At 41.3% G+C, this 26170-nt stretch overlaps 1 protein-coding gene across 1 annotated transcript in view; it reads right to left on the reverse strand.

Annotated features, from left to right (window-relative positions):
* The window catches only part of LOC122936091 (T-kininogen 1-like), a 120507-nt gene that overhangs the window by 32401 nt on the left and 61936 nt on the right, over nt 1-26170 (reverse strand). The window contains exons 7-8 of the mRNA XM_044292105.1: nt 23893-24038; nt 857-961 (exon numbers count right to left, since the gene is read on the reverse strand). Coding sequence (XP_044148040.1) covers nt 857-961; nt 23893-24038 — 251 coding nt within the window. The remainder of the gene's footprint in view (nt 1-856; nt 962-23892; nt 24039-26170) is intronic.

A 26170-nucleotide genomic window follows, 5' to 3' on the forward strand; every position in this document is an offset into this window, starting at 1 on the left:
CCTAGCAACCATGCGAGAAAATCGCATCGCATCCGCACTTGCTTGCGGATGCTTGCGATTTTCACTCAGCCCCATTCACTTCTATGGGGCCTGCGTTGCGTGAAAAACGCACAATATAGAGCATGATGCAATTTTCACACAACGCACAAGTGATGCATGAAAATGACCGCTCATGTGCACAGCCCCATAGAAATGAATGGGTCCGGATTCAGTGCGGGTGCAATGGGTTCACCTCACGCATCACACCCGCACGGAAAACTCGCCCGTGTGAAAGAGGCCTAAAACAGGCTTTGAAAATGGTTAATGAGACCAGTCTGCCGGTCCGTCCTCTTCCCCGCCCACATCATGCCCTGACACGAGCAGGGCGAAGTTGCAGATTGCGGTGCAAAGGACCAACCTCATGCCCACTTTTATAGACCTGACACAGGCGGGGCGAAATTTAGTCGTATTTCTGTTTAATAAATTACCCCCTTTGTCTCTTTATTCCATGTCCAGGAAAAGCACTTTTGTTCTGCTGAAAAGCAGCTCCCAAGTGCCAGCTGGGCAGACTTTGCTTTGCTTTGGGCACCTGGGAGGTGTTTTTCAGCAGAATGAATGTGCTTTTCCTGGACATGGAGTAAAGATCCAAATACACACAGCTATGTCTGGAATGGGTTTGCTGTTAGTTATATTGGTGAAAAGATGTGACAGACTCACTTTATTACCAGAAATAGAACCTTTTAAACGCAAATATTTGGCTAATCCATCACAACATCATTTTCTGCCCGTTAGTTGTAAGCCACATTTTGAAGGGTAGACGTATTCTTATGAAAGCATTTACGTATGTCAATGTATGAAAATCTGCAGGTTCACTTACAGACACTTGGATGTGACATTCATCTCCCAAAATGGAATAGTCAGGCTTGGAACAGTTGGTTGCTTTTATTCTAAAATTTACCTCGTATAACTCTCTATGAAAACCCTACAGAGTAAAGAATGGATATAGATAACTCATTATATGAATGTGTTTACAATAAGTAGTCATTTCAATTACATCAATTATAGATAGGTTGACACTTGCACTCCATATGGTGCAAGCGGTAGGTGAAGAGCCACAATATCACAAGTATTATACCATGGCACTCAAATTTTATCTCATTTAGACAAGAATTTTATTATTGCATAAAATTCCAGATTTTTTTTTTTTTTAAATGCAGAAAATATATTATACATTTTCTATATTTTTTCTGAGATTTGTTTCTACGAACCATTTTTATCTTCTCATTTTTTTTATTTTTTTTATATAGACTCATATAGATGAGGAAGGTCTGTCCAGACCGAAAAGTTCAATTTGTATGAGCAAAACTTACAAACATTATTATATTTTTGTCTGGATTCTAGGGAATTCTATGTAATAATAAAATAATAATTGTCTGAATGAGAAAGAATCTATTATAGATATACAAACTGGATTCCAAAAAAGTTGGGACACTATACAAATCGTGAATAAAAACTGAATGCAATGATGTGGAGGTGCCAACTTCTAATATTTTATTCAGAATAGAACATAAATCACGGAACAAAAGTTTAAACTGAGAAAATGTACAATTTTAAGGGGAAAATATGTTGAATAAGAATTTCATGGTGTCAACAAATCCTCAAAAAGTTGGGACAAGGCCATTTTCACCACTGTGTGGCATCTCCCCTTCTTCTTACAACACTCAACAGACGTCTGGGGACTGAGGAGACCAGTTTCTCAAGTTTAGAAATAGGAATGCTTTCCCATTCTTGTCTAATACAGGCCTCTAACTGTTCAATCGTCTTGGGCCTTCTTTGTTGCACCTTCCTCTTTATGATGCGCCAAATGTTCTCTATAGGTGAAAGATCTGGACTGCAGACTGGCCATTTCAGTACCCAGATCCTTCTCCTACGCAGCCATGATGTTGTGATTGATGCAGAATGTGGTCTGGCATTATCTTGTTGAAAAATGCAGGGTCTTCCCTGAAAGAGATGACGTCTGGATGGGAGCATATGTTGTTCTAGAACCTGAATATATTTTTCTGCATTGATGGTGCCTTTCCAGACATGAAAGCTGCCCATGCCACACGCACTCATGCAACCCCATACCATCAGAGATGCAGGCTTCTGAACTGAGCGCTGATAACAACTTGGGTTGTCCATGTCCTCTTTGGTCCGGATGACATGTTGTCCCAGATTTCTAAAAAGAACTTTGAATCGTGACTCGTCTGACCACAGAACAGTCTTCCATTTTGCCACACTCCATTTTAAATGATCCCTGGCCCAGTGAAAACACCTGAGCTTGTGGATCTTGCTTAGAAATGGCTTCTTCTTTGCACTGTAGAGTTTCAGCTGGCAACGGTGGATGGCACGGTGGATTGTGTTCCCTGACAATGGTTTCTGGAAGTATTCCTGAGCCCATTCTGTGATTTCCTTTACAGTAGCATTCCTGTTTGTGGTGCAGTGTCGTTTAAGGGCCCGGAGATCACTGGCATCCAGTATGGTTTTACGGCTTTGACCCTTACGCACAGAGATTGTTCCAGATTCTCTGAATCTTCGGATGATGTTATGCACAGTTGATGATGATAGATGCAAAGTCTTTGCAATTTTTCGCTGGGTAACACCTTTCTGATATTGCTCCACTATCTTTCTGCGCAACATTGTGGGAATTGGTGATCCTCTACCCATCTTGGCTTCTGAGAGACACTGCCACTCTGAGAAGCTCTTTTTATACCCAATCATGTTGCCAATTGACCTAATTAGTGTTAATTGGTCTTCCAGCTCTTCGTTATGCTCAAATTTACTTTTTCCAGCCTCTTATTGCTACTTGTCCCAACTTTTTGGGGATTTGTTGACACCGTGAAAATTTGAATCAACGTATTTTTCCTTTAAAATGATACATTTACTCGGATTAAACGTTTGATCTGTCATCTACGTTCTATTGCAAATAAAATATTGACATTTGCCATCTCCACATCATTGCATTCAGTTTTTATTCACAATTTGTTTAGTGTCCCAACTTTTTTGGAATCCGGTTTGTACATGCAGAATAATTCTTATTTTATTATGTTTATATTTATTTTATTTTATGCGCTTCACAGTATGGCCTTCATTTAACGTATACACCATTACATATATGTTAAACACACCAAAAATTAGCACCAAACACATGTATATGTAAACATGAAAGAGTCTTTATTTAACACACATTTATTTAACATGTATAAAAATATACTTTATAAAAACGGCAGCAAGGAAGGGGGAAACGTTCAGTGAGGAAAAAACAACCCTAGAGGAGGCTGAGGGGTCAACACACAAGGGTATATAGATTGCAGCGAGAAGCCACACACAAGCAGGCCAATAAGACAATAGAAGCCATCAGACATAAAAATCCTAAGTTAGGCATAAACAGACCTATGTATGGAAAGGATGAGCAAATAACTATCCAAGGATGCGTGTGGAACCCTCAGCCGCCTCCTCCCGACGTCGTTTCGCCAGTAACACCTGGCTTCTTCCGGTGTTACTGGCGAAACAACGTTTTTTTTGTTTTGTTTTTTTTGTTTTGGCTGCTGTGTCTCACAATAAGCTAACACCTCCTCTTCTGTAGCCATCACTTCTCAGCAGTCATGTCATTATAATTACAAGCAGGATTACAATTAAAGATAACAACTACAGTCAGGTCCATAAATATTGGGATATCGACACACTTCTAACATTTTTGGCTCTATACACCACCACAATGGATTTGAGATTAAACAAACAAGATGTGCTTTAACTGCAGACTGTCAGCTTTAATTTGAGGGTATTTACATCTAAATCAGGTGAATGGTGTAGGAATTACAACAGTTTGCATATGTGCCTCCCACTTGTTCAGGGACCAAAAGTAATGGGATAATTGGCTTCTCAGCTGTTCCATGGCCAGGTGTGCGTTATTCCCTCATTATCCCAATTACAGTGAGCAGATAAAAGGTCCAGAGTTCATTTCAAGTGTGCTATTTGCATTTGGAATCTGTTGCTGTCAACTCTCAAGATGAGATCCAAAGAGTTGTCACTATCAGTGAAGCAACCATCATTAGGCTGAAAAAACACAACAAACCCATCAGAGAGATAGCAAAAACATTAGGCATGGCCAAAACAACTGTTTGGAACATTCTTAAAAAGAAGGAATGCACCGGTGAGCTCAGCAACACCAAAAGACACGGAAGACCACGGAAAACAACTGTGGTGGATGACCGAATAATTTTTTCCCTGGTGAAGAAAACACTCTTCACAACAGTTGGCCAGATCAAGAACACTCTCCAGGAGGTAGGTGTATGTGTGTCAAAGTCAACAATCAAAAGAAGACTTCACCAGAGTGAATATTGGTGAGCCTAAAAAACAGGAAGGCCAGATTATAGTTTGCCAAACGACATCTAAAAAAGCCTTCACAGTTCTGGAACAACATCCTATCGACAGATGTGACCAAGATCAACTTGTACCAGAGTGATGGGAAGAGAAGAGTATGGAGAAGGAAAGGAACTGCTCATGATCCTAAGCATACCACCTCATCAGTGAAGCATGGTGGTGGTAGTGTCATGGCGTGGGCATGTATGGCTGCCAATAGAACTGGTTCTCTTGTATTTATTGATGAAGTGACTGCTGACAAAAGCAGCAGGATGAATTCTGAAGTGTTTCGGGCAATATTATCTGGTCATATTCAGCCAAATGCTTCAGAACTCATTGGACGGCGCTTCACAGTGCAGATGGACAATGACCCAAAGCATACTGCAAAAGCAACCAAAGAGTTTTTTAAGGGAAAGAAGTGGAATGTTATGCAATGGCCAAGTCAATCACCTGACCTGAATCCGATTGAGCATGCATTTCACTTGCTGAAGACAGAACTGAAGGGAAAATGCCCCAAGAACAAGCAGGAACTGAAGACAGTTGCAGTAGAGGCCTGGCAGAGCATCATCGGGGATGAAACCCAGTGTCTGGTGATGTCTATGCGTTCCAGACTTCAGGCTGTAATTGACTGCAAAGGATTTGCAACCAAGTATTAAAAAGTGACAGTTTGATTTATGATTATTATTCTGTCCCATTACTTTTGGTCCCTGAACAAGTGGGAGGCACATATGCAAACTGTTGTAATTCCTACACCATTCACCTGATTTAGATGTAAATACCCTCAAACTATAGCTGACAGTCTGCAGTTAAAGCACATCTTGTTTGTTTGATTTCAAATCCATTGTGGTGTCGTATAGAGCCAAAAATATTAGAATTGTGTCGGTGTCCCAATATTTATGGACCTAACTGTATATGTAGACAACACAGGAACAGCCATTTACAATAGGTGGTGGTTACAGGTCACCTCCTCCCCCTCCCTTCACAATGACCTCTACACAAGATCACAAATCATGCACACAGAACCCTTTTTAGGAATTTTAGCTTCCTATGTCTGTGTGGCTACTGTAAGGCCCATTGCAGACGAGCGTGTCTGGATTAGGTCCGGATGCGTTGCGTCTGCGATCAGGGAAAATCGTGCGAGTAGGTACGCAATTGCAGTCAGTTTTGACTGCGATTGCGTTCCGATGTTAAGTTTTTATTGCGCGGGTGCAATGTGTTTTGCACGCGTGTGATAAAAAACTTACCCAGACCCGAACCCAGACTTCTTCACTGAAGTTTGGGTTTGGGTTAAGTGTTCTGTATATTTTATTATTCTAAGGGAAAATAATAGGGGTTAGGTGTTCTGTATATTTTATTATTATAAGGGAAAATAATAGGGGCTTTAGGGGTTAAAAATAAATAAAAAATTAACTCAACTTATCCTGTTGTTCTCGCAGCCAGCATCATCTTCTTTCTTCTTCTTTCAGGACCTGCAAAAGGACCTTTCATGACGTAATCTTCTATCTTCATTCAGCAGGACCTGCACTGACGTCACCGCGCTCACCACGTGGTGAGCGTGATTACGTCATGAAAGGTCCTTTTGCAGGTACTGAAAGAAGAAGAAAGAAGATGATGCCGGCTGCGCGAACAACAGGATGAGGTGAGTTAATTTATTTAAAAAATGTAACCCCTAAAGCCACATTTTAATAAGCATTCTGTATTAAGAATGCTATTATTTTCTCTTATAACCATGTTATAAGGGAAAATAATACAGTAAATTGACTTTTATCAATTTACTTACATCATCTCCTAGCAACCATGCGTGAAAATCGCACCGCATCCGCACTTGCTTCCAGATGCTTGCGATTTTGACACAGACCCATTCATTTCTATGTGGCCTGCTTTGTGTGAAAAACGCTGAATATAGAACATGCTGCGATTTTCACGCAACACACAAGTGATGCGTGAAAATCAACGCTCATCTGAACAGTCCCATTGAAGTGAATGGGTCTGGATTCAGTGTGGGTGCAATGCGTTCACCTCACGCATTGCACCCGCACGGAATTCTTGCCCATGTGAAAGGGGCCTAATGAAATCTCTAAACTGCTGTTCACAGAGTAGCTAAGACAAGATGACTATACACATAAACGCCTACATGTTAGGCTACTTTCACACTAGCGTTTTTGCTGGATCTGGCAGGGTTCAGCAAAAACACTTCTGTTACTGATAATACAACCATCTTCATCCGTCATGAACGGATCCGGTTGTATTATCTATAACATAGCCAAGACGGATCCGTTATGAACTCTATTGAAAGTCAATGGAGGACGGATCCGTTTTCTATTGTGTCAGATAGTGTCAGAGAAACCCATTGAACCCATTGACATGCATTGTGGGTCATGACGGATCTGTCTTGCTCTGCATCTCATGGCGGGAAAAAAAAAAGAAGCATGCTGCGGTTTGCTCCCCGTATGAATACGCAACCAAACGGAACGGAATGCATTTTGGAGCCTTACGTTCTGTTCAGTTATGTTTTGTCCTCATTGACAATGAATGGGGACAAAACGGATCTTAATACCGGAAAATAGAAACACTAGTGTGAAAGTAGCCGGATTAAAAATCACAAAAAAAAATTAACAAGATCATATTAGAAGAAAACAATGTGTCAGAATCTGTTTTTAATGAACCCTTTCAGGACCCTGCCATTTTTCACCTTTCTGCCCAGGCCATTTTTAGCAAATCTGACATGTGGCACTTTATGTGATAATAACTTTAAAGCTCTTTTACTTATCCAGGCCATTCTGAAATTGTTTTATCGTCACATATTGTACTTCATTAAAGTGGTAAATACTAAATTTACCAAAAATTTTGAAAAATTAGCAAATATGCAAATTTCCATTTCTCTACTATTATAATAGATAGTAATAACTAAAAAAAATAGTTATTACTTTACATTCCCCATAATCTATTTCATGTTCGGATAATTTTGTAAATGACATTTTATTTTTTGGGACGTTAGAAGGCTTAGAAGTTTAGAAGCAAATCTTGAAATTTTTCAGTACATTTCCAAAACCCACTTTTTATTCACTTTAGCCCCCCTAGCTTAAATACCCTTAATGACCAGACCACTTTTTACAATTCTGCACTACACTACTTTCACCGTTTATTGCTCGGTCATGCAACTTACCACCCAAATGAAATTTACCTCCTTTTCTTCTCACTAATAGAGCTTTCATTTGGTGGTATTTCATTGCTGCTGACATTTTAACTTTTTTTGTTATTAATCGAAATTTAACAATTTTTTTTTAAAAATGACATTTTTCACTTTCAGTTGTAATTTTTTTTTTTTTAAAACGACATCCATATATAAATTTTTATTGTTCTACATGTCTTTGATAAAAAAAAATGTTTGGGTAAAAAAAGAAATGGTTTGGGTAAAAGTTATAGCGTTTACAAACTATGGTACAAAAATGTGAATTTCCGCTTTTTGAAGCAGCTCTGACTTTCTGAGCACCTGTCATGTTTCCTGAGGTTCTACAATGCCCAGACAGTAGAAAAACCCCACAAATAACCCCATTTCAGAAAGTAGACACCCTAAGGTATTCGCTGATGGGCATAAGGAGTTCATAGAACTTTTTATTTTTTGTCACAAGTTAGCGGAAAATGATGAATTTTTTTTTCTTTTTTTTTTCTTACAAAGTCTCATATTCCACTAACTTGTGACAAAAAATAAAAGCTTCCATGAACTCACTATGCCCATCATGAAATACGTTGGGGTGTCGTCTTTCCAAAATGGGGTCACTTGTGGGGTAGTTATACTGCCCTGGCATTTTAGGGGCCCAAATGCGTGCAAAGTAGTTTGAAATCAAAATCTGTAAAAAATGGCCGGTGAAATCCGAAAGGTGCTCTTTGGAATGTGGGCTCCTTTGCCCACCTAGGCTGCAAAAAAGTGTCACACATGTGGTATCGCCGTACTCAGGAGAAGTTGAGGAATGTGTTTTGGGGTGTCATTTTACATATACCCATGCTGGGTGAAATAAATATTTTGGTCAAATGCCAACTTTGTATAAAAAAATTAGGAAAAGTTGTCTTTTGCCAAGATATTTCTCTCACCCAGCATGGGTATATGTAAAATGACACCCCAAAACATATTTCCCAGCTTCTCCTGAGTACGGCGATGCCACATGTGTGACACTTTTTTGCAGCCTAGGTGGGCAAAGGGGCCCACGTTCCAAAGTGCACCTTTCGGATTTCACCGGCCATTTTTTACAGATTTTGATTTCAAACTACTTTGCAATCATTTGGGCCCCTAAAATGCCAGGGCAGTATAACTACCCCACAAGTGACCCCATTTTGGAAATAAGACACCCCAAAGTATTTCGTAATGGGCATAGTGAGTTCATGGAAGTTTTTATTTTTTGTCACAAGTTAGTGGAATATGAGACTTTGTAAGGAAAAAAAAATAAAAAATCATCATTTTCCGCTAACTTGTGACAAAAAATAAAAAATTCTAGGAACTCGCCATGCCCCTCACGGAATACCTTGGGGTGTCTTCTTTCTAAAATGGGGTCACTTGTGGGGTAGTTATACTGCCCTGGCATTTTAGGGACCCAAATACGTGAGAAGTAGTTTGAAATCAAAATCTGTAAAATATGCCCTGTGAAATCCGAAAGGTGCTCTTTGGAATGGGGCCCCTTTGCCCACCTAGGCTGCAAAAAAGTGTCACACATCTGGTATCGCCGTACTCAGGAGAAGTTGGGGAATGTGTTTTGGGGTGTCATTTTACATATACCCATGCTGGGTGAGAGAAATATCTCGGCAAAAGACAACTTTTCCCATTTTTTTATACAAAGTTGGCATTTGACCAAGATATTTATCTCACCCAGCATGGGTATATGTAAAATGACACCCCAAAACACATTCCCCAACTTCTCCTGAGTACGGCGATACCACAAGTGTGACACTTTTTTGCAGCCTAGATGCGCAAAGGGGCCCAAATTCCTTTTAGGAGGGCATTTTTAGACATTTGGATCCCAGACTTCTTCTCACGCTTTAGGGCCCCTAAAAAGCCAGGGCAGTATAAATACCCAACATGTGACCCCATTTTGGAAAGAAGACGCCCCAAGGTATTCAATGAGGGGCATGGCGAGTTCATAGAATTTTTTTTTTGACACAAGTTAGCGTAAATTGATTTTTTTTTTGTTTTTTCTCACAAAGTCTCCCTTTCCGCTAACTTGGGACAAAAATTGAAATCTTTCATGGACTCAATATGCCCCTCACGGTATACTTTGGGGTGTCTTCTTTCTAAAATGGGGTCACATGTGGGGTATTTATACTGCCCTGGCATTTAGGGGCCCAAATGCGTGAGAAGAAGTCTGGAATATAAATGTCAAAAAATTTTTACGCATTTGGATTCCGTGAGGGGTATAGTGAGTTCATGTGAGATTTAATTTTTTGGACACAAGCTAGTGGAATATGAGATTTTGTAAGAAAAAACAAAACAAAAAAAAAAATATCAATTTCCGCTAACTTGTGCCAAAAAAATGTCTGAATGGAGCCTTACAGGGGGGTGATCAATGACAGGGGGGTGATCAGGGAATCTATATGGGGTGATCACCACCCTGTCATTGATCACCCCCCTGTAAGGCTCCATTCAGACGTCCGTATGTGTTTTGTGGATCCGATCCATGGATGCGTGGATCCGTAAAACACATACGGAAGTCTGAATGGAGCCTTACAGGGGGGTGATCAATTACAGGGGGGTGATTAATGACAGGGGGGTGATCAGGGAGTGTATATGGGGTGATCACCCCCCTGTCAGGCTCCATTCAGACGTCCGTATGTGTTTTTCGGATCCATGGATCGGATCCGCAAAACACATACGGACGTCTGAATGGAGCCTTACAGGGGGGTGATCAATGACAGGAGGGTGATCAGGGAGTGTATATGGGGTAATAACCCCCCTGTAAGGCTCCATTCAGACGTCCGTCTGTGTTTTGCGGATCCGATCCATGGATGCGTGGATCCGTAAAACACATACGGACGTCTGAATGGAGCCTTACAGGGGGGTGATCAATGACAGGGGGGTGATCAATGACAGGGGGGTGATCAGGGAGTGTATATGGGGTGATCACCCCCCTGTAAGGCTCCATTCAGACGTCCGTATGTGTTTTGCGGATCTGATCCATGGATGCGTGGATCCGTAAAACACATACGGACGTCTGAATGGAGCCTTACAGGGGGGTGATCATCCCATATAGACTCCCTGATCACCCCCCTGTAAGGCTCCATTCAGACGTCCGTATGTGTTTTGCGGATCCGATCCATGGATACGTGGATCCGTAAAACACATACGGGCGTCTGAATGGAGCCTTATAGGGGGATGATCAGGGAGTGTATATGGGGTGAACACCCCCCTGTCATTGATCACCCTCCTGTAAGGCTCCATTCAGATGTCCGTATGTGTTTTGCAGATCCGATCCATGGATGCGTGGATCCGTAAAACACATACGGGCGTCTGAATGGAGCCTTACAGGGGGGTGATCAATGACAGGGGGCTGATCAATGACAGGGGGTGATCAGGGAGTGTATATGGGGTGATCACCCCCCTGTCATTGATCACCCCCCTGGTAAGGCTCCATTCAGACGTCCGTATGTGTTTTGCGGATCCGATCCATGGATGCGTGGATCCGTAAAACACATGCGGACATCTGAATGGAGCCTTACAGGGGGGTGATCAATGACAGGGGGGTGATCAATGACAGGGGGTGATCAGGGAGTCTATATGGGGTGATCAGGGGTTCATAAGGGGTTAATAAGTGACGGGGGGGTGTAGTGTAGTGGTGGTTGGTGCTACTTTACAGAGCTACCTGTGTCCTCTAGTGGTCGATCCAAGTAAAAGGGACCACCAGAGGACCAGGTAGCAGGTATATTTGATGCTGTTATCAAAACAGCGTCTAATATACCTGTTAGGGGTTAAAGAAAATCGAATCTACAGCCTGCCAGCGAACGATTGCCGCTGGCAGGCTGTAGATCCAGTCTCTTACCGGCCGATCCTGTGAACGCGCGCGCCTGTGTGCGCGCGTTCACAGGAAATCTCGCCTCTCGCGAGATGACGCACGGATGCGTCCAGGAGGAATGAATCGACCGCCTCCAGGACGCATCCGTGCGTTATGCAGTCCTGGAGCGGTTAAGGACCAGTATAGGTCTGAAGTCACTTTATGAGGCTTACATAATAGAAACCACCTAAAAGTGACCCCATTTTAGAAACTACACCCCTCAAACTTTGTTAACCCTTTAGGTGTTCCACAAAAATTAATGGCAGATTTTCCATTTTAATCAATTTTTTCCAGTAACAAAGCAAGGGTTAACAGCCAAACAAAACTCTATATTTATTGCCCTCATTCTGTAGTTTACAGAAACACCCCATGTGTGGTTGTAAACTACTATATGGGCACACGGCAGGGCGCAAAAGGAAAGGAACGCCATATGGTTTTTGGAAGACAGATTTTGCTGGACTGGTTTTTTGACACCATGTCCCATTTGAAGCACCCCTGATGCACCCCTAGAGTAGAAACTCCAAAAAAGTGACCCCATTTTGGAAACTACAGGATAAGGTGGCAGTTTTGTTGATACCATTTTAGGGTACATATGATTTTTGGTTGCTCTATATTACACTTTTTGTGAGGCAAGTAAACTTGTCTGAGGTAGGGTGTCATTTTTGAAGGATGAGATGACGGTTTGATTGCCACTATTTTGGGGTGCATATGACTTTTTGATCGCTTGCTATTACACTTTTTGTTATGTAAGGTAACAAAAAATTGCTTTTTTACTCCGTTTTTATTTTTATTTTTTTGCGGTGTTCACCCAAGGGGTTAGGTCATGTGGTATTTTAATTTTTTTTTAAACTCTCTTTATTAAGGCAATGAAACAAAGAAAGCATATAATACAATACATATATAAGTCATAGTGTCAATAAAGTACTGTAAATAATGCCTTATAGAATAACATGTCATTTACATATCATTTTACTTTTTATTTCAGAATCATCCCCTTCCCCCATCCTTTTCCCCCACCCTAACCCAACTATCCCTTATCCCTATGCTCCAGATTGCCAGACCAGAGATGACTATCTAAGAATGTCGTGTTCCGTAAAGAATTTTCAGACTTCTAATTTTCCTAGGTTCTCTCTCATTTGGGCTTTCAAATACCATTTATTTTGTACCAAGGGGAAATTAATTTGCTTATCTCTGCCTCTGACAGAACAGCTTCAATACATTTCCTCCATTTTTTTAATGAATTTGTGTGTTGTCTTGACTTTATTCTTTTCTACTTCTAGTCTTTCCATATATACCACTTTATATACCGTTTTATTAAACCCGTGACTTCTTCCTAGGTTGGGAATGATGGCAGTAACCAATGTCTCAATATGCATTTTTTGACTGCCATAAGTGCCACATGGACACCTCCCTCTGCTATTGTCGCTCCGGTAATGTCATCTTGATTTCTTGGAATATATTGGAATATACATTGTTGTGGAATGAAGAGAATTCTTATATTCCATATTTTTTGTATATTATGTATCGTTTGTTCCCATAATGATTTCAGACTCGGACAATCCCATAGACCATGCAAAAGACCTGCCTTTGGGAGAGTGCATTTAGGGCATTGTCTTAGGTAATGAGCAGGCGCGTCTTTATAGGAAAGATCAAATGCATATGTGGCCTTGTGCATAAGTCTTAACTGTGTTTCTCGCCATTGTTCACTACTAACTGCCTGTCTTATATGTTCCAGGCCTTCCCTCATCTTTCGGGCTAGATCATCGTCTTTAAGTTCTTTTTCCCATTTTACAAACGCTCCTTTGACTAGACTTATGTAGGATATATTTTGAATCCTGTGGTACAAGTTAGATAAAGATTACATCTACTTGTCTCTACCCACTAAGACTTCAAACCATGTAAGCCTGTCTGGGTCTCCCAGTGTTGCCGACTGTTTCTTACAATATGATTTTATCTGTTGAAAGGGTAGGTAGTGTGAGGTCGTCAATTGATATTTAGTTCTGAAATCCTCCCAACTTAGTTCTGAAATCCTCCCAACAGTCTTTGGCCTGGGGTGTCTAACAAATCTTGTAATCTATTAATCCCTTTCCTCTTCCTTTCCTTATACATTTTATTTTGTCTCCCCTAAGGATAAGCTGGTAAAGTCCATAGCGGCATTTTTGGCGATAAGTATATTGGAAGTCTATCTATTTTTCTTATTGTCTTCCAGGCCATAATCGTATCTCTAAGAAGCATAGATCCTTTGATTTGGGGAGATATATCTTTCAGTCTAGTATGTAACAAAGACGTTAGTTCCCAGGGCTGTGTCAATTCTTGTTCTACCCTACCCGCCGAAAAGTATGAAGTGCCCCATATCCAGTCCTTGATATGTCTTAATAAAGCTGCTAAATTATACAATCGTATGTCTGGCAACTGTAACCCCCCTTCCTATTTTAGCATACATAGTTTTTTATTGCGCTATGCGGGGTCTCTTTTTTTTCCAAAGGAATGAGGCAAATGCTTTTTGAATGCGCATAATATCTATATGTTTCAGTAACAGAGGGATTGTTTGTAGGGGATATAACAATCTAGAAAAGCTTATCATTTTCAAAAGATGGGCTCTCCCACATAAAGACAGTAGTAAATCCTTCCATTTCTCGAGTTCAGATTCAATTTTGCGTATCAATGGGGGATAATTTAAGGCATAAAGCGACAATGGGGTTCTACCTATCTTAATCCCCAGATAGGTCATATATTCCTTTCGTACTTCTATCTCTGCCATAAAGTGTAATTTTGACCTTGGGATCGCAAAAATAGTAACTGACTTTTTGTCACATTTACTTTCGTATAATACTTAAAGGTGTCTAGAATTAGAATTGGTTTCAGATGTATTTCCGGGGTCTTAACGTACATCAATAAGTCATCCGCGAAACATGTTAGTTTTAACTCTGTCTTACCTACTGTTATCCTCTCATATAGGTCCGATTGTATGAATAATTGTGCAATTGGTTCCAGTGCCATGTCGAAAAGTAAAGGGGACAGCGGGCACCCTTGCCTAGTTCCCTTTTTTAGTTTTAGGATATTTGATAAATGTCCTGGTATATACTCTGGCTTGTGGAGTTTCATAGAGTGCCTGTAAATAAGAGCGATAAGGCCCTTTCAATCCTACTGTATCCAACACCTCGCCAAGCCACTCCCAGTTGACATTGTCAAATGCCTTTTCGGCATCAATTGCTAGGAGTGCTGGATTAGTCGTCTTATCCATCCTGTGTTGGCAATCTTGAGCCAGTAACACCTTCCTAATATTGGTAACTGCTGATCTTCCTTTTATGAATCCTACCTGATGAGTCCCTATCAAATCTGGTAGGGAATTGGCCAATCTATTTGCCAATATTTTAGACATCAGTTTTATGTCTTGATTAATGAGCGAGATGGGTCGAAAAGACTCGGTACATGTTAAATCTTTACCCTGTTTTGGCAGAACTTTGATGTAAGCCATATTACCTGACGGTGGTAGCCTTCCCCCATGTGAAATAGATTTGTATAACGACATAAGCGGAGATGCCAATTCCTCTCCTAATGTCTTATAGAATTCTGCCGGATACCCATCAGGACCTGGGTCTTTCCCATTTTGCAGAGTTTTTATTGTAGATTTTAACTCTTCCACCGAGATGTCAGCATTAAGGACATTTAGTGAATCCTGTGACAGCTGTGGGAGTTTGACCCTTTGCCTCAGTTCTCTTGCTCTGGTTCTATCAAAAGGATCCTGTGTGTATAAATCCGCAAAATAATTACCTAGTATTTCTATTACTTTTTTCGGGTGGGTTTGTAATGTTCCAGAATCGTCTTTCAATGGGTAGAGTTGTGATTGTCTATTGTAAAGACGTGTTACATGTGCCAGCATCTTGCCCGCTTTATTTCCATATTTAAATAATTCTGCCTGTTTGCGGTTTGCCGTCCACTTGGCTTTGCCCTCCTGATAATAATCAAAGGTGTGTTTAGCGGTTACCCATTTTACTTTAAATGACTCCGATGTATCATTTATGTAATTGGTATAGACTTCACGTACTGATTTTACTGCCTTGTCGTATTTGTCATTTACTTCCTTTTTTTTCCCAATCGTGTAGGCTATAATGTGTCCCCTTAAAACTACCTTTGCCATTTCCCAGAATAATTTAGGGTTTTGCATATGTTCTACATTATACTGAGAATATTCCCACCACCATCCCCTCAGTTTATCTGAAAAATCCTCATCCAACAAAAGGTGAGTTGGTAATCTCTAAATGAAATCCGTACCCCTTGGAATAGTATCAGCGATATCCACCCATACTGGGGTATGATCAGAAATAACTAAATCTGTAATGGCCGATCTCTGGCCTTTCAGGATTAAATCTGAGGACATAAGCAAATAGTCTAATCTTGACCAGGATCTCTGCGCATATGAGTAGTGTGTGTATTCTCTCTCTATTGGATGATGTTGCCTCCAAACGGACAAAAAAGGGGGATAATGTGTGATTGCCTTGTGGATTATACTGGGATTTTGTTCCCTGCTGGCGTCTATCTTCTAAAGTGTTATGTACTCTATTAAAATCTCCCGCTACAACCATTGGAGATGTTCCGTCTTGTATTATTGAGGATTCCAGCTTTTGAAAGAACCCTCTCTGGGACGTGTTGGGTGAGTATAAATTATATATAACAATTGGACCTACTGGTGAGTCTAGCTCTACCTTCAGCAATCTTCCCTCTTCCACTGGTGTTACTGACTTCAAGGTGTATTTCAAGCTTTTATGCAAGAGAATAATCACTCCTGCCTTTCTCCCCTTTGAAGGAGATTCCAATACTTGTCCCATCCATAATTTCTGGAGCCTCCAGAAATCGCCCTCTTCTAAATGTGTTTCCTGTAACAGGGCCACATCTGCTCCTAATTTGCTAAGGTGTCTCAGTACCATTAGACGTTTGTGTTGTGAACGCAGGCCTTTTACATTCCAGGTGATAACCTTCATGTTATGTCTAGAAAATTATAAAGGTTATGAAGATCACATCCCTACTAGTAGATCTCTTATCCCAGGTCAGCAGCTCATCTAAAGCCCAATCAATTTGGAGCATTAACGTAACTTCCCCAGTGATCATCACCAACAATAATACATTCATTATTGACTTCTTTTTTCATACATTCCTGGTGGCAGTTGTTGTCCCCTGCCCAACTTTCCAAACTTGTTAAAGCTGCCCCGGATCCCCTCAGCCCTATATAACCAGGCCCGGTGCTATAATAAGGCAGACTTAGGGCGTAGAGACAAGGGGGGCGGAAAAATGAAACTTTTTTTTAAAAATAAATCATTTGTGCCGCCGGCCGCCCAGCCTCTGTGAACAGTTACGCCGTCCCACCACCCCTGGCCCCACCTCCACCCATCCCGGCACTGCTTTCTTACTGTGATCTCGCATGCCGGAAGACGGGATTGTGGGAGGCTGCGAGCGAGAGCAAGACGGCGGGAGCGGAGCAGTCTCACTCTCAGAGCGAGGTATATATTTTTTTAAATGTGCACACCGCTGCCTGGCTTCATAACTCACACAGGGGAGCACCGCACCTAGCATGGTACCATATGGCAGGCACCAGCAAATCCTTAACAGGGGCCCGGCATCGGGGGCAAAAATATATGGCACTGGCAATAAGTAAACTAAGCAAAAAATGAAAAAAATGTAATAGATACAGAGGGGGCAGAAATGGAATATATACACAGGGGACAAATGATTATGGAATATATACAGAGGGGGCAAAATGGATATATATACGGGGCCCCTGTATATATATCCATTTTGCCCCCTCTGTATATATTCCATTTTGCTCCCTGTATATATATATATATATATATATATATATCCATTTGCCCCCTCTGTATATATTCCATTTTGCCCCCTGTATATATATATCCATTTTCCCCCCTCTGTATATATTCAATTTTGCCCCTGTATATATATCCAAAATGTAGATTTGCTTGTGTTGGCAAAAAACCTTGCACCGGCCCTGTATATAACCATATACATATCGCTCATCTATAAAAAATAACAACTTTCCTTTTCTGTTTTTATCCTAGCTGTCCTGTTCATCTCCCATAAGATTAAATTCTCTTATCAGAATTATTATTATTTTCCTTTGAACAACCTTATAACATTTTCCCGGCTATTGAGTTGCAAGGTAGTAACTGTAACCCCCTCATTGCATACCCTTTCCCAGCACACATAAACCAGCTGACATATAGGTAATAACTTGCTTGGGGGTTAGCAAACTTTTGCAACACTTCCCTTCAGTACCGTCATAATAGTCCTGCAAGATTGCTCAGGAGTCTGAGGATGTAGGTGATCTGTGCGGGCCGCGTCTCTCTGTCATCCTGTCACGTAATCCTCTACCCGCAAATCCACCTCTTGTAGTGTTGCTCCTATGATGTGGTGAGAGTTACTTTTCCAGGTTCAAGGCATCCATGGCTTCGTTTGGGGAGAGATAAGTTTCTGTGCAGCCATCTGATTGGAATACCCTCAGCGTCGCTGGATATATTAAAGCAAATTTGATTCTTTTTTGAACCAGTGCGGAACAGACTTGTGAAAAGGCTCTTCTTCTCTTTGCGACCTCGGCTGAATAGTCGCCAAAGATAAGTATTTTGTCATCTCGTACCAGTAGCGGTTGCGAGCTCTGCCTGTATTTTGTTAATATTGCCTCTTTGGCTGCATAGTTGAGGTACTTAACTATAGTGGGTCTTGGTCTGCTTTTGCCCAGACCCGGATACGATACTCTTGCTGGCCCGATCCTGTGCGCCCTTTCCACTGTAAAGGACCCTTCAAGCCCTAAAGCTTGCGGCAGATCCATAGCACATATTTATGACAGCTGGATTGGGGGAATCAACTCTGGGAGACCCACTATTCTCAGGTTACTTCTGGAGCGATTCTCTAAGTCCTCTACTTTCTCTTTGAGGGCTTTATTAGTGCTCAGGGCTTCTCTAACTTGAGCGTGAGCTTTTTCCAGCTCTTCTTCTACCATATTAACCCTTTGATCCAAATCTGCAATCTGGGTGGAGTGCTGGGAAACTTCCCTCTGGATTTGCTGAAGCGCTGCAGATACAGTGGCTTCTAGTGAGGATTTAATATCAAGTGCCAGCAGCTTAGCTACCTCGACCGCCATAGTGCGGCAAGAAATCTTCAGGTCAGACGCTGGCAGTGTACTGACCTCCTCTTCGTCTGCCTCTGTGTTAGTAACCTCCTCGTGCCTCTGGGGAGGTTGCGAGGTTGATCTGGTAAGCCTCTCAGATTTCTCATGTGCCGCAGCCATCTTGCCGCGCGGCTGCTTGTTGTCTCTCTGCGAGAGTGAATGAGTCGTGTCAAAGGAGCCGTGCTTCTGAGGGTATTTCTCCATATGGCACCCCGTCAGCTGTAGGGGGTTATTTGTCTTTGTGACCGGCTTGTGAAGGATTTAAGGGCTGTGGGTCCCGGAGCGCTCTGTTCCTTCACCTCCTCATGTACGCACCGGAACCGGAAATCCCATATGGTATTTTTTATAGAGCAGGTTGTTATGAACGCGGAAATACCTAATATGTCTACTTTATATTTTTTTACATTAACACAATAAAAGCAATTTTGAAACAAAAATCATGTTTTTAGTATCTCCATATTTTTTTATTTTTTGGGGAGATTGTCTTAGGTAGGGGCTCATTTTTTGCGGGATGAGGTGATGGTTAGATTGGTACTATTTTGGGGGGCATATGTCTTTTTGATCGCCTGGTGTTGCACTTTTAGTGATGTAAGGTGACAAAAAAATGTTTTTTTTAGCACAGTTTTTATTTTATTTTTTTGACAGTGTTCATCTGAGGGGTTAGGTCATGTGATATTTTTATAGAGCCAGTCGATGTGGATGTGGCGATACCTAATATGTCAACTTTTCTTTTTTTTACTTTATTTTGGGAAAAGGACGCTTATTTTTTTACTTGAAACTTCAAGTTTAAAAAAAAACATTTTTTAAACTTTTTTTCCACTTAACTTTTTTGTCCCACTTTGGGACTTCAACTTTTGGGGGTCTGATCCCCTTTACAATACATTACAATACTTCTGTATTGTAATGCATTGACTGTAAGTGTATTACAGAGTGTGATACAGTTAAAACCTGCTTCCTGTGAGATCCAGGGGGCTGGATCTCACAGGCTCTCCCGGAAGGCATCAGGCTGCCTTCCTTGCAATCGGGTCACCATCACAGCAGCGCGGGGACCCGATGGACACCCTGCACACGTCTGAAGCCCGCACATGACGTGGTCAGCACTGAACACGGCTGTGCAGGGGTTAATGCGCCAACGCAAATAGCAGGAGTCCTGACGCGGATCGGGCGGGCACAGCTTCTGCATCCGCTCAATCAGAGTGCCGTACATGTACAGCGCTGGGCGTTAAGGGATTAAGAGGTTCTCTGGGCATTACAGTTTGCATAATGCAAAAGATCTTCCTTCCACGGGTTATTACGAAATACTAATTAACTGAAATGCCCAGACGCCCAAACGCCTTAATAAAAACTGTAGATAATATATTCATTTTTAGGACACATAATAATCATTTTGACATTAATGAGGTTGGCCCATCTCATACATTGGGGCATATCGCTAGGATATGCCCTCAATGTCTGATAGGTGCGAGTCCCATAGGTGGGGACTTCTACAACAGGGCCCGCAAAGTGAAGGAGAGTGAACTACGCTCCATTCATTTCTATTGGAGTTTTGAAAATACCCCAGTGGCGCACTGAGAGATGGATTTTATTTCTCTAAATTCTGTAGTACACATTTTTGTCCACTGGGTGGCAGCAAACTAGATGTATAAATCATGGGTGCATTCTTTGTTTTAAGGTCAAGGGGGAAGGGGGGAGTTAGATTGCAGTTTTTAAATCTACCTATGAACTCAGAGTTGAAGTTGCTGAAACCACTTCTATCAGGTTAAGGAGCCAATAGTCTTTTCTTAAGGAACACCCCTTTTGTGATGCCATGTCTGGTATTTAAGTTATGTAGTTTTGAATAAAGCTCTCTTCTACCATTGCTCAGGGGGGGATGAGAAGATGCTTTCATGGAACCAACTGTATGTCTGGTCTCATTATGAAAGCAGTATGGTGTACACATACCTATAATTCTAATTGATTTGGCACCACACAAAGAAGAAGGAAATCGTATGAATTGCGATGACAGCACTCTGCTATTTTTGGAAGTCTGCTATTTTCCGAAGTCCCATAAAAATAAATGGGATGTACTGTACACCGCAAGTGCTGCCACCCCTCAGCTATTTTAAGCAGTCTCATAGAAATGAATGAAGGATGGACGTGCGCACGTGGTCTGCTCTCCTTCTCTTTGTGGGCTCCATCTTAGAGTTATGCCCCCAATGTAGGAGATGGGCCAACCCCTTTAAAGAGGACCTTTTACCGGACCTGACATTACCATATAAATGGCTGGCAGGGTAGGGCATACTGATGGCATGGGATATTGCTTACTATTTTTTCTATGCAGCATGCTACAGTTTTTGTCCGGCCGCCTCTTGGCATGTTTGCCGTGCTGCTGCCGCATCTCCTGCCCGTCCCCATTATAGAAAATGGAGGCCAATAAGATAGAGAAAGGCGCTCATAGGGTGAGTAAGTTCAGCAAATCGAATTTCTACTAAAATAAATGGTTTGCTCACCTATTACGGTTGCATTAATTGGACGCAACCGCAATGAAGGCCAAGTATAGTCGAGTAACGGTTGGTGCAGCCTACATTCGTCTGATCGCCTTGGGCAGGGGCCACCCTGCTACTCGGGTAATGGTATGAAGGAAGGGACGCTGAACTTTACGTTGAGTGTATGGACCATAGAGGGCGCACAAACACAACCGGTTGTGGGCAATGTTTCAATTTCAGCAGTATTCAATTTATTCGTAAGACAACACGTTTCGGGGTGCTAGAGACCCCTTTATCAAGTCTAAAATGGAGGTTAATAAAAAAGAAACATGTGGGATAAACACAAGATATGTGCCCATCTATAAAAATATATGTAACAAATATATAGTGATAAGTATGGAAATATAAATATATATAAAAAATAAAATATTTTTTTAAATATATATATATATATATATAAAAACATACATAAATAAGATAACAAATATATACCCATGTATAGAATATATATATATATATATATATATATATATATATATATGATATTGTAATATCAGGAAAGACAATAGTATAAAATAGAATGAAATGGATGATAAAACAAGAAGTGTCCATACACTATACCGATACTTTGTAATAGTATGTCTACTGTGATACTGTACTTTACCACAGCAATAAAATAATATAATAATATAAAAATAAGTAAAAGATGAACATATAAATTGTATATTATATATTGATAACATGAAGGCAAACCAATAGGATAAAAAGACCATATACAGATATGTACCATGTGCTCGTGATATAAAAAGCCAATTGATTCTAATCCATAATGTAAAGGCATGGGAACTATGAAGTTAATAACTTCAATAGGGTAAAAGAGAGGCACTATGGAGTGTAAAAGAAACTGTAGCAGATATAATGTGAGATAAACACTAGTAGACAGGGGGTGTTAATGTCCTGGAAACTCCAAGTGAGCTATGCTTATTGAATGAATACATGATGGGGTTAAACAATTCAATAATCATAGCTCACTTGGAGTTTCCAGGACATTAACACCCCCTGTCTGCTAGTGTATATCTCACATTATATCTGCTACAGTTTCTTTTACACTCAGAAATCGCAGGTTAACAGCAGCTCAGCCTCAGAAATCGCAGGTTAACAGCAGCTCAGATTAGAGACCAGGTCAATGCCACACAGAGTTCTAGCAGGAGACACATCTCTAGAACAACTGTTAAGAGGAGACTGTGTGAATCAGGCCCTCATGGTAGAATATCTGCTAGGAAACCACTGCTAAGGACAGGCAACAAGCAGAAGAGACTTGTTTGGGCTAAAGAACACAAGGAATGGACATTAGACCAGTGGAAATCTGTGCTTTGGTCTGATGAGTCCAAATTTGAGATCTTTGGTTCCAACCACCGTGTCTTTGTGCGACGCAGAAAAGGTGAACGGATGGACTCTACATGCCTGGTTCCCACCGTGAAGCATGGAGGAGGAGGTGTGATGGTGTGGGGGTGCTTTGCTGGTGACACTGTTGGGGATTTATTCAAAATTGAAGGCATACTGAACCAGCATGGCTACCACAGCATCTTGCAGTGGCATGCTATTCCATCCGGTTTGCGTTTAATTGCGTTTAGTTGGACCATCATTTATTTTTCAACAGGACAATGACCCCAAACACACCTCCAGGCTGTGTAAGGGCTATTTGACCATGAAGGAGAGTGATGGGGTGCTGTGCCAGATGGCCTGGCCTCCACAGTCACCGGACCTGAACCCAATCGAGATGGTTTGGGGTGAGCTGGACCGCAGAGTGAAGGCAAAAGAGCCAACAAGTGCTAAGCATCTCTGGGAACTCCTTCAAGACTGTTGGAAGACCATTTCAGGTGACTACCTCTTGAAGCTCATCAAGAGAATGCCAAGAGTGTGCAAAGCAGTAATCAAAGCAAAAGGTGGCTACTTTGAAGAACCTAGAATATGACATTTTCTGTTGTTTCACACTTTTTTGTTATGTATATAATTCCACATGTGGTAATTCATAGTTTTGATGCCTTCAGTGTGAATCTACAATTTTCATAGTCAGGAAAATAAAGAAAACTCTTTGAATGAGAAGGTGTGTCCAAACTTTTGGTCTTTACTTGTGTATATATATGATATTTATTATTCTATACATAGGTATATATTTATTATTTTATGTTTTCATACATATATTTAAATTTATTTTATATATATATATTTATATTTCCATACTTATCACTGTATATTTGTTACATATATTTTTATAGATGGGCACATATCTTGTGTTTATCCCACATATGTTTCTTTTTTATTAACCTCCATTTTAGACTTGATAAAGGAGTCTCTAACACCCCGAAACGCGTTGTCTTACAAATAAATTGAATACTACTGAAATTGAAACATTGCCCACGACCGGTTGTGTTTGTGCGCCCTCTATGGTCCATACACTCAACATAAAGTTCAGCGTCCCTTCCTTCATACCGTCCCCATTATAGTGATTGGGTCCGGAGTAGACTTCCTGCGGCACACATGGCTAGTGTTAGTACGGTTCCGGCAGGCTGTTCCCCTGCTAACGCTAATGTGAAAGTAGCCTAAGCTATTTTCTCAGTACAATGCTTATGTACGGACAGTGAAGGATCATTTCACACTATGGAAATTCTAAAAGCTTTATTGATGGCAAGAATGGTGTTGCACACATGTAGATCTAGACTTATTGACACTCCACTCTGGCTCATGGATGGAAGTCCAAAACAAGGGAAACCCCTATGTGGTGCAATGGATTGTCAAAATGAGAGATGAAATTCAGTATATCAACACTTACCTTTTTAGTAGCTGTTTCAACAAAGCTGACCTTATAAAGTTCCTTGTGATCGCTGTTGAAGTTGTATTCATCCATGACTTGGGCTAATAATGTCAGTAGCTCAGGATCCTCAGGCTCTACCACCACTGGGCAATTCAAACAGACTCCTGGGGATAAAAAAGACACATCTAATCAACATATAATAGTCCACTCAAAACATCAGGCAAAACACCTCTGTAGTCAATTTACTTGCTTCTTGATTTCTATGACATGAGGGATTTTGATGCTATGAAAATTGTAAGCCCTCACGGGCAGGGCCTTCTCGCCTTCTGTACCAGTCTGTAACCCGTCTTGTTCATGCTTGGTGCAATTGTCTGTATTATGTATGTGTACCCCTTATCATATGTTGAAAAGACACTTTGCGGTGATTGACTCTTTCTGGGTTTGAGATATTATTTAAACTAGCTATAGCAATATTCATATTCCAATCTCTCAACTGAATTTACTGGGAATGCAAAAAATAAAATAATAAAATAATTCCAAAATGCTAAAGAAAAAAATTGTACCTATAAATGCAACTGTTAATATCAGCAACAAACATGAAAGTATTTTTGCCATCTTTCTGGGCTGATCACCAACATGAGTACAATTACAGTGCATTCAGAAAGTCTTCAGACTCTTTCACATTTTGTTATGTTGTGGCCTTGTGCTGAGATTAAAAAAAAGTTAACATTTTACTCCATCCTTCTGCACTCAGTACTCCGTAATGACAAAGTGAAAGCAGAATTTTAGAAATCTTTGCTAATTTATTGAAAAGGAAAAACTAAAATCTTACATTGACATAAGTATTCATACCCTTTAGGCCTCATGCATATGGCCGACAGGCCGTGGCCCGTATTGCGGCCCTCGAACAGCGGGTCTGCAATGTGCGGGCACCGGCCGTGTGCTCACCGCATAACGGATGTGAATCCATTCACAGTTGCGGAACGGAGGCACGGAACCCCACGGAAGCACTACAGTGCTTCTGTGGGGTTTCTCTCTGTGCCTCTGCTCTGCAAAAAAATAGAACTTCAAGTTGAATGGGTCTGGATCCGTCGCGGCAGCCGAATGGGTGGTGCCCGTGCATTGGGACTGCAAATTGTGGTCCCCAATGCATGGAACGGCCAGCCAACGGCCGTGTGCAAGAGGCATTATTCCATACTTAATTGAAGCACCTCTGTCAGCAATTACATCCTCCAGTCTTTTTGCATATGATGCTACTCCTGGATTTCTTCTTTACAGATTCTCTAAAGCTGTCAGGTTTGATGGGATCGGCAATTTCAGGAGTCTTCAGAGATGTTAGATTGGGCTCAAGTCAGAGCTCTGGCCAAGCCATTCCTGTGGTGTCTTGGCTGTGTGCTTAGGTTCATTGTCTTGTTGGAAACCTTAAGGCCTCATGCACACGATCATATGTATTTTGCGGTCCGCAAAAAATGGATCCGCAAAAAATATGGATGACATCCATGTGCATTCCGTATTTTGCAGAACAGAACATCTGGTCCCAAATAGAACAGTCCTATCGTTGTCCATAATGCAGACAATATTAGGACATGTTCTATTTTTTTTTTTTGCCCAACGGAAATACGGACATACAGAAACGGAATGCACACGGAGTAACTTCTGTTTTTTTTTTCGTGGACCCATTAAAGTGAATAGTTCCGCATACTGTCCTTAAAAAAAAAACAAAAAAAAACGGACACGGAAATAAAATACGTTTGTGTGCATGAGCCCTAAGTCTGAGGTCCAGAGCACTCTGGATTAGATTTTGATTGAAAAAACCTCTCCATTTAGCTTTCGCTCAACCCTGACTGGTCGCCCTGTGCCATGTGCTGAAAAACACCCCCACAGCATGATGCTGCCACCAATATGCTTCACTGTATGGATGGTATTGGGCAGTGCCTGGTTTTCTCCAAACATGACACTTAGGCCCCTTTCACACAGGCGAGAATTCCGTGCGGGTGCAATGCGTGAGGTGAACACATTGCACCCGCACTGACTCCGGATCCATTCACTTCAATGGGGCTGTGCAGAGGAGCGCCGATTTTCATGCATCACTTGTGTGTTGCGTGAAAATCGCAGCATGCTCTATATTCTGCGTTTTTCACGCAACGCAGGCCCCCACAGAAGTGAATGGGGCTGCGTGCAAATCGCAAACTTTCGCAAGCAAGTGCGGATGCGGTGCGATTTTCACACATGGTTGCTAGGTGACGTCTGGGATGGGGACCCGATCTTTATTATTTTCTCTTATAACATGGTTATA

This window comes from Bufo gargarizans, chromosome 4, assembly GCF_014858855.1.
Source record: "Bufo gargarizans isolate SCDJY-AF-19 chromosome 4, ASM1485885v1, whole genome shotgun sequence".
Taxonomy (NCBI): Eukaryota; Metazoa; Chordata; class Amphibia; order Anura; family Bufonidae; genus Bufo; species Bufo gargarizans.